At 37.6% G+C, this 17,786-nt stretch overlaps 1 protein-coding gene across 2 annotated transcripts in view; it reads left to right on the top strand.

The window, feature by feature from the left end:
* The window catches only part of pkhd1l1.1 (PKHD1 like 1, gene 1), an 87,365-nt gene that overhangs the window by 41,922 nt on the left and 27,657 nt on the right, over nt 1-17,786 (top strand). For both annotated transcript variants that reach the window (XM_031904117.1, XM_031904118.1), the window contains exons 25-47: nt 1,647-1,794; nt 2,309-2,466; nt 2,617-2,739; nt 3,245-3,350; nt 3,431-3,544; nt 4,534-4,695; nt 5,755-5,876; nt 6,545-6,677; nt 7,635-7,827; nt 8,201-8,343; nt 8,651-8,755; nt 9,678-9,866; nt 10,292-10,462; nt 10,931-11,148; nt 11,424-12,405; nt 12,934-13,179; nt 13,553-13,702; nt 14,428-14,602; nt 15,580-15,736; nt 16,154-16,310; nt 16,464-16,543; nt 17,009-17,138; nt 17,611-17,740. In XM_031904117.1, the coding sequence (XP_031759977.1) occupies nt 1,647-1,794; nt 2,309-2,466; nt 2,617-2,739; nt 3,245-3,350; nt 3,431-3,544; nt 4,534-4,695; nt 5,755-5,876; nt 6,545-6,677; nt 7,635-7,827; nt 8,201-8,343; nt 8,651-8,755; nt 9,678-9,866; nt 10,292-10,462; nt 10,931-11,148; nt 11,424-12,405; nt 12,934-13,179; nt 13,553-13,702; nt 14,428-14,602; nt 15,580-15,736; nt 16,154-16,310; nt 16,464-16,543; nt 17,009-17,138; nt 17,611-17,740 (4,292 nt within the window). The remainder of the gene's footprint in view (nt 1-1,646; nt 1,795-2,308; nt 2,467-2,616; nt 2,740-3,244; nt 3,351-3,430; nt 3,545-4,533; nt 4,696-5,754; nt 5,877-6,544; nt 6,678-7,634; nt 7,828-8,200; nt 8,344-8,650; nt 8,756-9,677; nt 9,867-10,291; nt 10,463-10,930; nt 11,149-11,423; nt 12,406-12,933; nt 13,180-13,552; nt 13,703-14,427; nt 14,603-15,579; nt 15,737-16,153; nt 16,311-16,463; nt 16,544-17,008; nt 17,139-17,610; nt 17,741-17,786) is intronic.

Consider the following 17,786-nt stretch of genomic DNA (forward strand, 5'->3'; position numbering starts at 1 on the left):
TGGCAGCATGTGGAAAAAATGTCATCTTATAAATTGCCTAATTCTAAACTTCAGGAACTAATGACATACATATTTTATAAACAGAATATAATAGGGCCTAATTGGAGTACAGGTATGGGACCTATTATCCAGAATGCTCGGGACCTGGGGTTTTTCGGATAAGGGATCTTTCCATAATTTGGATCTCCACACTTCATGTCTACTAAAAGATGCTTTGCTTCCAATAAGAATTTATTATATATTAGTTTTGATCAAGTACAAGGTACTGTTTTATTATGACAGAGAAAAGGGAATCATTTAACCATGAAATAAACCCAATAGGGCTGTTCTGCCCCAATAAGGGGTAATTATATCTTAGTTGGGATCAAGTACAGGTACTGTTTTATTATTACAGAGAAAAGGGAATCATTTAACCATTAAATAAACCCAATAGGGCTGTTCTGCCCCCAATAAGGAGTAATTATATCTTAGTTGGGATCAAGTACAGGTACTGTTTTATTATTACAGAGAAAAGGGAATAATTTAACCATTAAATAAACCCAATAGGACTGTTCTGCCCCCAATAAGGGGTAATTATATCTTAGTTGGGATCAAGTACAGTTACTGTTTTATTATTACAGAGAAAAGGGAATCATTTAACCATGAAATAAACCCAATAGGGCTGTTCTGCCCCCAAAAAGGGGTAATTATATCTTAGTTGGGATCAAGTACAAGGTTCTGTTTTATTATTACAGAGAAAAGGGAATCATTTAACCATTAAATAAACCCAATAGGGCTGTTCTGCCCCCAATAAGGGGTAATTATATCTTAGTTGGGATCAAGTACAGGTTCTGTTTTATTATTACAGAGAAAAGGGAATCATTTAACCATTAAATAAACCCAATAGGGCTGTTCTGCCCCCAATAAGGAGTAATTATATCTTAGTTGGGATCAAGTACAGGTACTGTTTTATTATTACAGAGAAAAGGGAATCATTTAACCATTAAATAAACCCAATAGGACTGTTCTGCCCCCAATAAGGGGTAATTATATCTTAGTTGGGATCAAGTACAAGGTTCTGTTTTATTATTACAGAGAAAAGGGAATCATTTAACCATTAAATAAACCCAATAGGGCTGTTCTGCCCCCAATAAGGGGTAATTATATCTTAGTTGGGATCAAGTACAGGTACTGTTTTATTATTACAGAGAAAAGGGAATCATTTAACCATTGAATAAACCCAATAGGGCTGTTCTGCCCCCAATAAGGGGTAATTATATCTTAGTTGGGATCAAGTACAGGTACTGTTTTATTATTACAGAGAAAAGGGAATCATTTTTAAAAATTAGAATTATTTGTTTATAATGGAGTCTTTGGGAGATGGCCTTCCCCTAATTAAGAACTTTCTGGATAATGGGTTTCCGGATAATGGATCCCATACCTTTAGTGGATTTTTAGAGGGGGAGAGAGAAATCGTACCTTTATGAACAGTTAGAGAAGATGAAATAAAATAATTTGACAATGGCAGAATTTCCTATTTAGAAATAGTGAGGGCAAATTTGCAGATGACATTTTGACTTAAACCTTTAAAACATAATTCTCTAATTAGCAAATGTTCAATTCTTTTTTTACAATGAGCAGAGTTAATGTTTCTCTCATAATTGCAGAAGACTGACAACATCTCAGGAAACACAGCGACCTACAGAGGGGGTTTGTGGCCCAACGGCACGGCTATTACAATCACCAGAACACAGGCTGCCTCTCCTCCAATCGGGGGCACGTTTAGCATTAAGGCTTATGGGAAACAGATTCAAGGTGCCTATGGTGCTTTTTTTAATGAACCAAAATACTGATATGTTAAAATCCAGTTCTTGTCCCACTCACCCCATCAATCAGGGGCAGGCTATATTTATTAGTAATTATTACCGAAAGCCTCAGTTATAGATGAAGCATCAGGAGACATTTTCCCAGAATGCCAGCAATCCCAGGGTTGCCAGCCTTGAAAACACAGGGTTTTGTTTCCAGCATGCTAACCACATTTCTGTGCTAACAATCAAACTTGCACCCATAGTTGCCTTGGAAGGTCCAAATAAGGAAGACTGCCAGGATCCACCCATGTAGGAGGTTCTTGCAGAAGAGTAGAGTATATAGATGGAGTAGGACACATTGGCACCCAGGTGGAGGGTCCTGCTGCTAATAAATGTATCCAGCTATTCTTTATGATAAGAAAAAACAGCAAGGCTTCCAACTGTAATCACTTTTAATGACAATTGGCCATAATGTGATATTTTTTTTAACTATTTTCCTGTTATATTATGTTATGTTCTAGGTCTTGCAATCAACATATCCAGTACAGACCTACAATATGCCTTGCAGACCATACCGGAACTGGGCCAAGTTTCTGTAAGCTCCGGAAGTGTCAGCTGTGCTGGAAACTCCTGGAATATTAAATATTTAACATCCACGGGCTCTCAGCCTCTGTTACAGGTACGCTCTGTGCTTTTTCCAGATATGGGATCTGTCCAGATTGTTCAAAATTACCCATGAAACAATGCCATCGGGAGAGACCAATGTACAGGATATAGGTTCTAATTAGGCTTTATATTGAAAGCTAATGATATAATTCCACATTCACAGATAAACAATTCCTTGGTAACGGGTATAAATGCTACAATTACTGCAAAGAAATTAATCAGCGGAGGTCTGTTCCGTCAGCGCTTATTGGGCGACTTCTTAAGGACCCCCAACAAGAACCCGCAGGTAAGGTATTCTGCTAACTCTGCAGCTTTGATTTCCACACTCTACAGATATAACAGAAGGCGTGGGACATGGAATTTTCATTTTTAGTATTTTGTATGTCTTTCTTCGCCATACTATGAGAGTACCAAAACCCCATAAATATTAAAAGCCAAGCATAAAAACATAAGAGGTTGGGAATTTTACTACTAGGGGTAGACAGGGTGCAAAGTGCAAAACACTAAGGGGAGCAAAAGCTGAATGATGCCCAAGTTAGGGGATAGGAAATGGGACCCCATGTGCCTATGTTTATGAGCAGGTCTATGTCCTCCATTTTAACATGCGGCACTTTTGTTTAATGCAGAGCAGGGTGCAAAGTACAGAACACATGGTGGATCAGTTCATAAATGACCCCTTTTGTCCAGGACTTTGGGCACTGGTCTATGTGCGGGTGTTTTAATGATTAACAATAAATAACCACTATTTTGCTTTTTTAAAAAATAAGAAATACGTTTTTTTGTCTTCCTAGGTTGAGGTCTATATAAATGGCATCCCATCGAAGTGTTCTGGGAACTGTGACTATACATGGGTTGGAGCTCAAACTCCAGTAATCACTGGCATAAATACCACTACGAGTAAGTTGGTTTGCATTTCGTATTAATTGCACTTACCTACTGGGCAGCACAAGTATTGTCATAATTCTGTTCTTCTGTAGATGACACTTCGCAGATGTTGCATATAAGTGGAACTGGATTCTCTAAAGGCTCTATCAATGACACAAGCTACGTGACCATTGGTGACGCACCCTGTGCAATTATCGACATTTCCGGTAAGTCGATTCCATTGGTTGCTTTCCTTGCGCAGAATTTACATTTTATGTGACACATTTATAATAGTATTATAAGGAGGAATAAGGTCTGTCTGTCTATATCATGTGTCTATCTATCCATCTATCTATCTATCAATCATCAGAGTTGGACTTTTTGCTGGTATCCCAGTGGGTTGGGATGATCTACTGATCAAATTATCATTTTCCCTTAGAAGATTTCCCTCCAATATTTTCAGACTTATTCTTCCTATTTTTTATTCCCGTTCTGAAGAAGCTATACAGATCAGCCACAGCCTGCACATAATGCCCTAAGGCACATGTGACAAACACAAGGCCCGCGGGCCGAATACGGCCCTTCTGGCTGTTTTATGTGGCCCTTGGTGACGGTGCCTGACCATGCAGCACCAATTGCCTGACTGCACTGTGACTGAGTCTTAATAAAAAATTTGGGCTGCGACTTAGCCTGTGTTTTAGATTTTGACCCCCTTATGTGATTGAGTTTGACACCCCTGCCCTCTGGCCAAGAACAGCAGCAATCTAAATGCCCTTTTCTGCTGATCCCTGCTCCTAATACTCTTTATTTAAATTCTTCCCATTGCAAATCATATTAGCAGTGTAAAACTGCTACTATGTTGAATTTAAAAGAAAAAAGAAACAGTTCATCCAGATTGCAAATGTGATCAGAAGAACACTCTAAGCAATTTTGCTTATATTTGCTTTGGTGTGTGTATAGTTTCTACAATGTGCAGAAAGGCCCCTTATCTGTAAAGCACCATATTCCAGGCATCTTGGATAATAGATTCCCCACCTGAAATAGCAATTAGATTTTCCATAAATATATGATTTCTATCTTGCATGAAAATACCACAAGTACTGCCATACATGATTACGCTCTTATGCAAAACCATTCCTTACAATGCTTAGGTTGTATATGAAAATGTTTATGTTATGGAAAAAATAATATAATTACCTTTGTTTGTACCAATTAGAAACTGAAATCCAGTGCCTGATCCAGCCAGCCAGTGCCGGTACCTTTCCCATCAAGGTCTACATTGGGGGTTCTGGGTTTGCGTTATCCACTGGAAGCAACCTGACATATACTGTGCAGTCCTCCATCTCTGCTGTGTCGCCATCCTCAGGAAGCCTTGCAGGTAAAAATAAAGATAAAATAAAATGCAATTGCCCTCTAGGCATAATATTGCTATGAGTTCTCATAGAAAACTAGAAATACACCAAATCCATTTTTTTCTTGGATTAAGCTGATTACTGAATCTGCCCCAAAAATCTGTCCAAATACCAAACTTAATCCAAGTTTTTATAATCTGTGAGCTGACCGTTGCTGTCTTTATTAGTCCAGAGCTTTAAAGGTTTTGGTTCAGTTAAAGACTAAGGGGCACATTTACTAACCCACGAATGGGTCGAAATGAGTCCGATTGCGTTTTTTTCGTAATGATCGGTATTTTGCGATTTTTTCGTATTTTTTGCGATTTCTTCGGCTTCTTTACAAATTTTTCGTTACCAATACGATTTTTGCGTAAAAACGCGAGTTTTTCGTAGCCATTACGAAAGTTGCGTAAAATCTGGCGATTTTTCGTAGCGTTAAAACTTGCGCAAAAAGTTGCGCTTTTTTCGTAGCGTTAAAACTTACGCGAAACTTTGCACCATTTAAGTTTTAACGCTACGAAAAAGGCGCAACTTTTCGCGTAAGTTTTAACGCTACGAAAAAAGCGCAACTTTTTACGCAACTTTCGTAATGGCTACGAAAAACTTGCGTTTTTACGCAAAAATCGTATTGGTAACGAAAAATTCGTAAAGAAGCCGAAAAAATCGCAACAAATACGAAAAAGTCGCAAAATGTTCGTTTTCAAGTCGGAACTTTTCCAATTCGGGTCGGATTCGTGGGTTAGTAAATCAGCCCCAATGGATTAGGCCAAATCTCAACCCAAATCCTGGGTTTGGCACATCCCCAGTAATAACATACACCAAAAGTGTTTCAGAACTAGAGCCAATTTTACACCTATTAAATTGCACACCAATAATGCAGATACATTAGAATTCTTAGAATTTTATGGTGGGGGGTTATTAATTGTGATTATAGCATATCTGAAAAAAAACAGAAATTAAGAATATATATATATATATATATATATATATATATATATTTCTCAGCATTTTTTTGCTAAATCCCTCCCCTATTTTGTTTTATTTAGGGGGAACACTTGTAACATTAATTGGAACCGGATTTAGTGAAGGATCCGTTGTCCAGTTTGGAAGCAATAAGTGTGACATTCTGTTTGCAAATCTAACAACAATCCAGTGTCGGACTGAAGCAGTAAGTATATGTCCTTATATACTGAGTATGAATTATTTCAGTGGTTATGGGGCAGATTTACAGTATTTATTTTAAACCACAAATAAACTTTTTTCCACTAATGCCAGACATTTATCAAAAAATCCACATCCGGGAAAAAGTCGCAGAAAAGTTGCAAAAAACACAACTTTTTCATTTGTCGTGACTTTTTTTGAATTGTCACACAAAAACCAGTGTCAAAAATTTAAAAAACTCAAAGTTTGAACATGACCTTGACAGGTTTTAGGTGGAGAGTTTTCGGGTTCAGATTTTTTGTAGAAAAAACACATAATAAACTTCAAAAAAGTTGTGACTTTTTTTCCCAAGACTTTTCCGGGGTTTGCAACTTTTTCTACATCACAAACCACGACCCACGGGTTAGTAAATGCCTCCTTATGTATAATAATAGGTTTTTATCAAATCACAAATGTAATTGACACAAATATCCAATACATGCTGTACCAGAGGCTAATGATTTATAGTAAAGCTGGTTATATAAGGGCCAATATAAGCTACCAAATCCCCCCCTTTAGACCAAGTTGGTAGCAAACTGGTTTATTGGCAGGTTGGAATATACCATCAAGCAAGAACTGGATTGTCCCATTTGGTCTACAAAATCCCAAATTATTATCCAATCTTTGCCTTCACAGGAATTAGCAGGATCTGTCGATGTGGTTGTTCTCACAAATGGATATAAAGCAACGTTACCAAGCTCATTCAGCTACAGCGCCTCCGTCACGCCAGTCATAACAGCAATCAGCTCCAACAGCAGTAGTGTTTTGGGTAAGATGCCAAGAACAATTTTGTCATTTCAATATTGTCGCATTCTGTATGATTTAGAAAATAACTTGAAAACTAACATTAACAGTTGAATTAAATAAATATTTTGAGAACATTTTAAAGACAGAGCTGTAAATCAACAACATCTGAAGGACCATAGGTTGGACATCTTTTTTAAATGTTTATTCTTGGAAAAAAAACAGATAATTCAGTAAATTACTCAAGGTTCCAACGATCATACACGAGTATGAGCTAATGACTTCCTAAATCTTGATATTAGCATTGTCCTCTTATCCACTAAGCCAGTAATCCCCAACCAGTGGCTCAGGGGCAACATGTTGCTCCCCAACCCCTTGGATGTTGCTCTCAGTGCCCCCAAACCAGGTAGTTATTTTTGAATTCCTGACTTGGGGGCAAGTTTTGGTTGAATAAAAACAAGATTTCCTACCAAATAAAGCCCCTGTAAGCTGATAGTGTGCATAGAGGCCCCTAATAGCCAATCACAGCTCTTATTTGGCACCTCCATGAACTTTTATGGTGCTTGTGTTGCTCTTTAAGTCTTTTTACATTTGACTGTTACTCACGAGTAAGAAAGGTTGGGGACCCCTGCACTAAGCCATCCATTTTTTTGGCAGAACTTTTCTCCAGGAGCCAAAGCCAGACATGTCTAGTTGAGTAGCTCTTTTATTCCTTTGGTTTTCTGGTTGATCAGATTTGTTTAGGGGCTTCAGAAAAGGGATTTGTTCTGAGTGGGTAGTTACATCACTTACCGATATGAATGTAATTTTCTCTCCATTTTTCATCTCAGATTAATTCAGACTGAATATGGATTGAATTTTCTTTACATACCAGTCTTTGTATAGAGGAAATAGTAACTGCCAAAAAAGTTCATTCAACTGAATTATCATTTTTTTTCTTCTTTCTTTAACTTAATTTATGTTCATTCATGTTTTCCTGTAGGTGGGGCAATTCTGACCATTTCTGGGAATAGTTTTGGAAGCCAGTCACCCAACAGTGCAGTTCTGATTGGAAATGTGACTTGCCAGACACTTCAGTGGAACCAATCAGATATTACATGCACGCTGCCCTCTAACCCTCCTGGGAATTACAGTGTTTTGGTGCTAGTGGATAATTTGGGATTTGCATCAGTCAGGTAACCATGTAGTAAATGTATATAGTAAATCTGAGAAACTTGTGGTTCAATTAGTTTTCTGTTTTTGTCCCAATTAAATGGCTTTGTGTTTTATTGTAAATAACTGCTGGATTTAAAAATCTTTCATTTATAACCTACATTATTTTCCATGATATTCTTTGAAAGGGAAATAAAACTTCCTTTCTGACAAAGTAATAGCTATGCTGTCTTATCTAGCTATATATTCTCATTTATGGGATGACTTCCATTTCAATACTCCAGTAGCTCTGGCTCAGGTCACTGTGTTAAAATATTTTATACCTGAAATCAAAACTTGGGAACAGAACATTGAATTGAGGATTTTCATTATTGCCATTTTCTGAATTTATTTTAGTTCACCGGACCAATCCTCCATTACTTATGTCCTAGAAGTTAACAGTATCCATCCAAAGTTTGGCTCTCTCTATGGAGGAACTCACATTACAGTGACAGGTTCTGGATTTAGCACTGATCAGACAAGCAATGTGGTGAAAATCGGTATGTTCTTCATATTTCTTCTACAAACAAAATCCATACCCTGTATTTGCATGAGAGACAACATTACAATGAGGCCTCACCATTAAAATTCAAGATCTTGTCTTTTTTCCAAAATTGCCTTGAAAAACTGTGATCTCAAATTTTTTGAAATATATAATATAATTAATAATGAGTATACAATAATAATATAATATTGCACATGTTCATATAAGATTGTTCCATTAAACACATTCATACAAAATACATTATTTTTATATTAATCATATTTATTATTCATTCATCTTAACTAAATTTTTTTTTAATGCAGGAGACGTCCCATGCAACATCACCTCCAGTTCAGAAAATGAATTACTATGTACTGTTCAAAGTCCAGGCAAAGTATTTACTGTGACAAATAATGGAAAAGACCCAGGTGAGTGGACTAGGACATCCTCACTATTGCTGTTATAGATCTGGATTGGAGACTAGACTGGAGAAGATCCAATCTCAAAATTCAGCTTAAGGGCCCCCAGACCAGGAGCCCCATTCACTGCTTTGGGTCAGCTTAGTAGGGGCAGACCCTCAGTTTTATGAGCTCTGGAATGAAAGAAAGCCATAATAGGTGTTGACCCAAAGTAACAGAAAATCCTACAGAGCAGTGATCCCCAACCAGTGGCTCTGGGGCAACATGTTGCTCCCCAACCCCTTGGATGTTGCTCTCAGTAGCCTCAAATCAGGTGCTTATTTTTGAATTCCTGACTTGGTGGCAAGTTTTTCTTGCATAAAAACCAGACGTACTGCCAAACAGGGCCTCCTATAGGCTGCCAGTGCATATAGGGAATATCAAATAACTAATAATGGCCCTTATTTGGCACCCAAGGAACATTTTAGGTTTGTGTTGCTCTCCAACTCTTTTTACATTTGAGTGTAGCTCACAGGTAAAAAAGGTTGGGGATCTCTGCTGTAGAGTATAATAAGCTTTCTTGAGCCATTTGAACTGTAGAGATCCGATACAGCAGGACTGTCCAAGCAACTGTGTCATTAGTTGGCTAGATATTGAATACAACAGATGTAGCTGAATAATAGAATGAGAATCCTTATTTTCATTTGAAAAGGAATTCCACCGCAAGTGAACAAAACTTGTTCTCTGGTGTCCAGGTTTTTAAGTCACTTTTAAGGTTACACTTGGTTCTATCCTAATGGTGAGTATCCATCTGGCCTTGACCAAATACTGTATTTGGCCAATTTTTTATCTGAATGTCACTTCTGGGTGCAGCTTGCCTTGAGCTTATTTCAGGTATATCATTAACTCTGTTCTGATTATTACTCTAACCCTAACCATAACTTCCTTTCAGTGTACGGAAGTGGATATGCTTGGCTACCATCAAGCCTATATATTTCTCTTGGGGATACGGTGGTATGGACATGGCAACCACAGCCCTTCCTCACAGGAATTGGATACAGGGTATTCTCTGTCTCGGACCCTGCAAATGTAACTTACGATGGCAAAACCTTTATCAGTGGGAACACCAAATCCCTATCTGGTAGGGTTTTCAACTTACCAAGTTTATATTTGTCTTTTTTTACATTTATTTAAAGAAATATTCCTTTTAATTAATATGTGGCTTAATATGTGATTACGCTGGGTATTGTCATTGTTAACTAGTCTGTATCATTTAAAAGCATGCAGAGCATCCAATTATTTGATTATAATTTTCTAATTGCAGTATATATTTAGATGCTGAATTTTAAAAACATAATACAATTAACTTTAATAATGTTATTATTTAATTTGTATTTTTTTATAAAAAAGAAAAATTAAAAAAAGCACAAAAATAAAATAACTGCAGACTCTTTAATAATATTGCTGTCTACATACTTAACTTTAAAGGTCTAGTACTTCTTTTTAAAAGTGAACTTTAGATTTGTTCCTCCTGGTGACAATGACATTTTCTTCTGTTGAGTATAGGTGTCTTCTCCTACAAGTTCACATCCCCGGGAACCTATTATTACAGCAGTGGATATGTCAATGATGCCAGAACCATCTTCCTACAAGGAGTAGTCTATGTATCTCCAGCTCAGGATCAGAGCAGTGCCATATATGTGTCTGTTGGTGGGATAGAAGCCCAGTACAACCCAGGTAATTAAAGATAATAACAATATAACTGAATAGAATGAGGGTTAATATGTAATTAAAGGTGCAAAGTTTGCTACAGGTCTAGCTACAGTAACCAATCAGCAGGAAGCTTTTACTGGTCTCTTGTAAAAGCAAACATCTTTTTGGCTGCTGTTGGTTACTGCTGCCCATTATTACATTTGGGGTATAGGCGCAATAAATTACTGATACTGAAGTATATCTGTGCACAAAAGAAGAAAATAAATCCTGTGTTTCTTTTGTGAGTGCTTATGGCTGTATTTACACAGACCTTTCTGATAAAGCTTACTTAGTTTTAACCTTTCCTTCTCCTTCAAAATTCTCAATACAAACATATCTAATCAAACATTTTAAAACTGGATGAAGCCAATATGATTAGCCATACTCTATTGTCTGTTACATTTTTTATCCCAAGGAATACTAAATGTAAATGCTTTTTCCATATTTAAACAGCTTCAGCGTTGCGTCTGTCAAGAGCAGTGGACAGTTGCCTAGCACCAGAGCCAACATGTCCTCAACTTTCAAATATCACTTCCAGTAATTCTCTCTCATTTGGGTTTTCAAGCTGTTTCTCATCTTCCATAACCAGCATTAGCCCTTCTTATGGAACCATACATGACTCAATAACCATCAATGGAACTGGATTCAGTGATACTGAGTGTGCCAATCAGGTATGTAACAGAACAGACTGAGAAAGAGTGCTGATTAGAGCTTTTGAGGATGGTGATGAGAGAGAATGGCATACTTGTGGTGTGTGGAAAGGGGTAGTAGATATGAAGATACCCACTGTGTAGGGAAAAAGCCTACTAATACTAATGTATCATGTGCTACATGGAGATGTGTCCTTCTTTGGCCTACGGGATATGACTAGTCTGTCACTAAAAGTCAATATTTTAGAGGAATACAATAAAGGCATGGATTAATTGATATATTGATGGATTTTCAGGTTACAGTTGGGGAATATCCTTGCACTGTTTCCTACGCAGACCAGAATACTGTGATCTGCAATGTAGACCCTCAGAACTCCATGCCGGTTGGGATTGCAGAGCTGGTTTCACTCACAGTGGATAACTATGGAAATGCCATCAACGCCATAGCCAAGGAAATGGATCGACGCTTTGCTCTTCTGCCTCACATTGATTCTGTTACACCCAATAATGGATCCACCACTGGATTCACAAGAGTAACCATACACGGATCCGGGTTTTCCTATACAAATGGCAGCACTGTTATTTCTGGTTTGAGCTGTACTATCATTTCAGTGAATTACACAGACATTATATGTGACACGCTCCCCGGCACACCACAGAATATCCAAGTGAATGTTCTAGTAAATAACATTGGGAGCCAGTGCAAAGGGTCCTGCAGCTTCTCATACATCAGTAGTGCTTCCCCTGCTATAAGCAGTATATCCCCTACTTCTATATACAACTCTACTACATTGTACATAACTGGTTCTGGATTGGGCACCAGCGATAATGACATTTTAGTTTATGTGGGAAACTGGCTGGCACAGGTAATTAGTTCTAATGACACAGACCTAGCCTGTACCATTGGCCCTATTCCTGCTGGCAATTACACTGTCAAAGTTATTGTTTTAAGCACGGGGTTGGCAACAGGGAAGTTGACTGTAACTAGCCCGGCACAGGCAACTCTTCTAACTCCATCGGGAAGCACTGAAGGCGGCACTCTCCTATCAATCACAGGAAATGGATTTGACCCTCTCAATACCACTGTGTTGGTTGGTGGAACATTGTGCCAAATTGTGTCCGTGGCCCCAAGCAACATTCAGTGCCTTACACCTCCCTCTACAGCTGCAGGGGCTGCAACAGTCTCCATCCGTGTACGTTCTGCCACTTACCCACCCCTGAGCTTCTCATATTCCCAGAGTGACACCCCCATTGTGTCTTCAGTCGTTCCAAACACAGGTATGCTCTAAATATATTTCATAAGAATAAAGTTGAAATTAATGTGAAGAAAAACAGACAAAAAATTAAATCCTGAAGGAACAAAAAGTCTCTGAATTTAAATTTAGATTTTCCTGCTACTACCCAGCAATGTTACAATTGTTGGAAATCATGAAAAAACCCACAAATAATAACAAAAAAAACCCATTTGTGTATATTTGCAAATATTACTCTCTGCAGTTTAGTTTTTGACAAATGTTCCTTTCAATTCTGCTTCTTTCCAGCTTCCAGTTAAAAATGCTCTCTGGCTGATGGGGGTCACTGAGCCTTTCAACAAATGTTTATTACTTTATGTTACTTATTCTTCTGTTCAGGCTTCATTTTTTAGTCTGCTGTTCAAACCATAGCTTGGTTGCTAGGTTTATTTGGACCCTAGCAGCTAGAGAGCTGCTGAAAATTAAGACCAATTGCAAACTGTCAGAGAATATCACTGTCTAAGTCTATATAAGGTTCCTAGGTACGGTCCATGATGAATGTTTTTCTTTCTAGGTGTACCAGGAACTCCAGTTACCATCACTGGATCAGGATTTGGTTCAGATGCCACAAAGACCTCAGTAACTATAGGCAACACAGCATGTACTATAGCAACAATATCAGATACCCAGGTACAGTGCACCACGGGCAACAACGCCGGAGGAACTTTCCCTGTCATACTGAAAACTGAGAAGGGATTCGCCAAGTCCAACGTGCAGTTTAAATACCAACTGACTATAACAAATGTCTCTCCAAATACAGGTAGGTCACAAAGAAACTTTGAAATAATATAGAAAATAATTTACATTTTATATTGTACTGTCCACATCGAATAAATCTTTGCCAGGGAACATGTATTTTGTTATGTAGCTGTGCAACTATCAGCCATGGTGGGACTAATGTAAGGTCATTACACTTACATGAAACTAGGGTTATTGGGAATATTTGTGCAAGGCTTAGGTAGTAGCACGTATGCAAAGAGAAGCTTGCCTACAAGACTAGGGATTCAGATTTTGGAATTTTCTATAAATGGCCCTGTGCAACTGCTACACTGCTTGGAAAGCTCACATTATATGGATCTCATGAACTCAGTTCTGCTACACCATGTTCACTATCTGCACAATATTGTTTATAGGAAGCTTTGCCGGTGGATTGATAATCACCCTCACTGGATCTGGGTTTGACCAACTGAACTCCAGAGTCTTTGTGTGCAACTCAGAGTGCCAAGTAGACAGAAACCAGTCAAACCCAAACTCCCTAATTTGTGCAGCTCCTCCACAGAATGGTAAGCCTTCATAAAAATTATCTGAATTGTATCTCCTCTACACAATTAGGTAGGTCTACATGAATATAAGGGGTGCTATAATGTTTTATTCAAGTTTTAATTTTTAATGGAGCCAAAGCTAATGTCAGATAGACCCTTTGGACTGGCACTGCCATCAGGTTGAAAACAACCCCTCCAGCTGTCACCACATCCAATTATAACCTATAGGAAATGTGGTGCTGGAAGCACACATAGAAGTGACAGGTGGGTCTCCAAGATCTGCCTGTAACCACTACTTGTGCTTCAAGCATGGCTTTAACAGGATACTTAAGGACCACCGCTGTTTTCTTCTTATTTGCAGTAGTGGTCAAAATGTCCTATTGACGTAAGCCAGAAGTCTAAGGAGAAGCCCCAGATAATGTGCTTATCTTTCCCAGCAATGTCCTTTTCTGAGTGTTTTAGCAGAGAGCTTCTCAGCAGATTGTACAACCTGTCATGTAATTTATTTTAATGTATTACTTTTGGGTTGGGTTAAAAATATAAAAATGCACTAGTATCTTTAAATGGCAGAATATTGTAGCTCTTCCTTAGAATGGTAAGCCAACAAAACATCTGTAGAGCTATTTGGCTAAATATGCATTGAGACTCACTGGTCCATCAGTAAATACTGTACATATTCTATACATTTGGAAGATATCTGGATATATAATGGACTGTAATCGATTTACATTGTCTGGTTTCGGCAGCTTCTGGCTCTACACTGACTTGTGATGTCCAGGCTGCAAATGGCAATAATTCTGTCCAGCTGAACAGCTCCTTCACCTACAATTCTGCCCTGACTCCTATAATATTTGATGTGACCCCTAAGAGAGGTGGTACAGCTGGCGGGACAAATCTCACCATCACTGGCTCACAGTTCAGGTATTTACACTGTTGGTAATGCTTACATTTTATTGGCTAGTTATACACTGTCATTGTATACACAGAGTGACTAGTACTTTTTTTCAGTGTAATTTTTCCAAACACAAATTTTCGAGATTTATTAATGATAAAACACCGTGAAAATTCAAATGAAAACATTTTGCAGCTAAAATCTGGCATCAACGGGAGGTGTATGTTTCAAGATTTTTTTTTCAACAGTCAGATTTGTATAAATGACCTTTTTTCCACAAATTAAGGTAACTGGGGTTTTCCAATGTTTTTTAATAAGTATCAATATCAAGCAAAAAATGGTTTATTATCGTAAAAAGACCCTAAATACGTAGTTAATTATTTAGATGCTAAAATATAAATCAATAGCGATGAGCGAAATACTGTATTTCAGCAGGCATGGATTCACTGTGAATTTCTGTGTTTTGCCATTGGCGGATTTTTCCGTGAAATGCCCGTAAAAATTTACCGCAGAAAAAAATCAGTGTGCCAAAAAAAAAAAATCATGCACGTCAACCCAAAAAATCATCAAAGTAATGTTGCACACAGCAAAAAAGTCCCGTTCCATGAATTTTTCACCGTTACGCCAATTTTTTCATGAATTTTTTTGACAAGACAGATTTGCTCTTCCAGAGTGGATGGTAAAATAAACCCTCAAATCGTCTATGAAGATTCTCATTCATCCAGGTCATGATATACAGTATCTAGTAGAATTAATCCTAAAAACAACTGGACTTTTCTGAGTTTTTCTTGAAAACGTTTTCAAATCCTCAAATCCTTCAAACTTGCATTTGCCCAGTGTATTTTCTGCTTTTTTTATTTTTACTAAAAAAAAATTGAACTTAGTGCTCCTTTAAAAAAAGATCATATCTCCAAGGGTAAAAAAAATAGCATTTTTGCCTTTAGTTACACAGCAGTGGAACATAAAGGGATTTAATATTATAATTACGTTTTTAATGTATTTGCAGCTCAGACATCTCCCAGATCACAGTTACCGTAGCACAAGCCAACTGCCAAGTGCATTATGCCAATAGCACGCAAATTATATGTGTAACGGGAGCTCACTCTCCTTCACAACGTACTAAGGTGCAAGTGAAGATTGACGGAAAAGGACTTGCCACAATGGTAAGTGTACCCATCATATCATTGTTATATCATGTTGGTTCAATTATTGGTTAATGGAATGAAAACAAGTGAAACCATTAAAGATGGCTTAGATATCGCCCTTTCATAGTTGTAAGATCTAATAGGCCAGACTCTGCAGATGTAGAACATAGGTTTTGAGAAAGAATACCAGTCACGGCGTACCTTCCATTAAATATAAAATGTATTAAAACTTTGACATAGTATCAACTGACTTTTACCCATAAGCATAAACTACTTTCAAAGTTCTTTATTACATTTTTGAAGGTTAACTCCTGTCCAGTTTTGCATCAGGTCTACTTGACTAATGGCTAATTACTGTTTTGTATATTAGCAAACTATTCTGTATTTATCCTGGCAAATACACAAAAAAACTAATATAGTATATATTTTTTTCAGCAAAATGCTGATTTCTTCTACATTGACGTTTGGTCTTCAAGATACACTTGGGGGGGAGACACTCCTCCTGATGAAGGATCACTGGCAGTTATCACACAAGGACAAACCATCTTGTTGGACCAAAGCACTCCAGTGCTAAAGATGCTTCTGATTCAGGGTAAAGGAATTGCATTTGAAGAGAAGAAGTTTGCCCATATCTGTTTCAATTTTGTTAGATTTATATAAGTAGACTGACTTCTGAGTTATCCTAACTTATGTTTTAATGTTGTTCCTGTCGGTCTGTGACTTTGTTTCATTTCCCGTTTAACAGGGGGAAGTTTAATCTTTGATGAAGCTGATATTGAGCTACAAGCAGAGAATATTCTCATTACAGATGGAGGGCTTCTTCAGGTACACACTGGGACTTGCTACATGTTATATTGCATGCAGAAAACATAATACATGGTGTTATCATCCAACAAAATAGGAAATAATGAAAAATAAATTAAGCACATATTTGTAAATATTTTGCACGCTTTTTTATTCCTGTTTTCTCAATCTAAGCAAATAAATGAATGCTAATTTTGTGCAAACTTTTGCTTCCTTTTGTGCGCATTGCCCCCCTACCTTTTATTTTCTAATAATGGTGCTGGTATTAGATTTCCCTCTATATTTTGTTATTAACGGTACCTGTAGATAATACTGTTAGCTCACTACGGTACGATTATAAATGTCACAACCATTTCAAGAATTACGTATTACATGATTGACATATTTGTGAATAAGTATTAGTATCATAATTCGGTGGTCATTCACCAAACCATCCCAGTCCCAAATACTCACATATGTATTGGGTTTATGATTTGCTTTGTCTAGATTGGAACTGAAGATGCGCCATTCCAGCACAAAGCAATAATTACTTTGCATGGACAATTACTGTCTCCTGAGTTACCCGTGTACGGTGCTAAAACGTTAGCCGTCAGGCAAGGAACGCTGGATCTACACGGTAAAATTGCATTTATAGTGGAGCAGTGTTAGAAACCCCAATTATTGTTATAGTGGGAAACATGGAGAGGCAGATTTACCTAAACTAGAATTTTTCTTACTTTTATTTTTTTTTTTAACTTCGAATAAACTAATTTCCATGAATGTCAGATATTTAGTAAAAAATATGAACTGAAAAAGCATGTGCGGGGGAATAAGTAATGGAAAAGTCACAACACTGTGACTTTATAGCAAGGAAAGATTTTCCACTGAAGGGAAGGAACATCTGCCATTGCGTTCTACATGATCTAGACAGGTCTTACATGTAGTATTTTCAGATTCGGAATTGCCACAGTTTTGTTGCATAATATATCTTGGAAATGTTGCACCTTTTTTTCCCCGCAACTTTTTCGAGTTTTAGCAGATTCGAGATTAATGAAGAATTGTGTTTCCAAGTCGGATTCTGCCTAATGTCATTCTTTGCTGTTATCCAGGACAACCAGTGCCTGTAACTTGGACCCGTCTGGCACAAACAGCCGAAGCTGGAACGTCTACTCTCGTCTTGCAAAAAAGTGTAACTTGGAAGCCTGGAGATGAAATCGTCATAGCATCTACAGGAGATAGGTACAAAATAATGTGTTTTGTGTTTCAGTTTGCTCATTTCTCTCAC

The sequence above is a fragment of the Xenopus tropicalis genome, chromosome 6, assembly GCF_000004195.4.
Source record: "Xenopus tropicalis strain Nigerian chromosome 6, UCB_Xtro_10.0, whole genome shotgun sequence".
NCBI lineage: Eukaryota > Metazoa > Chordata > Amphibia > Anura > Pipidae > Xenopus > Xenopus tropicalis.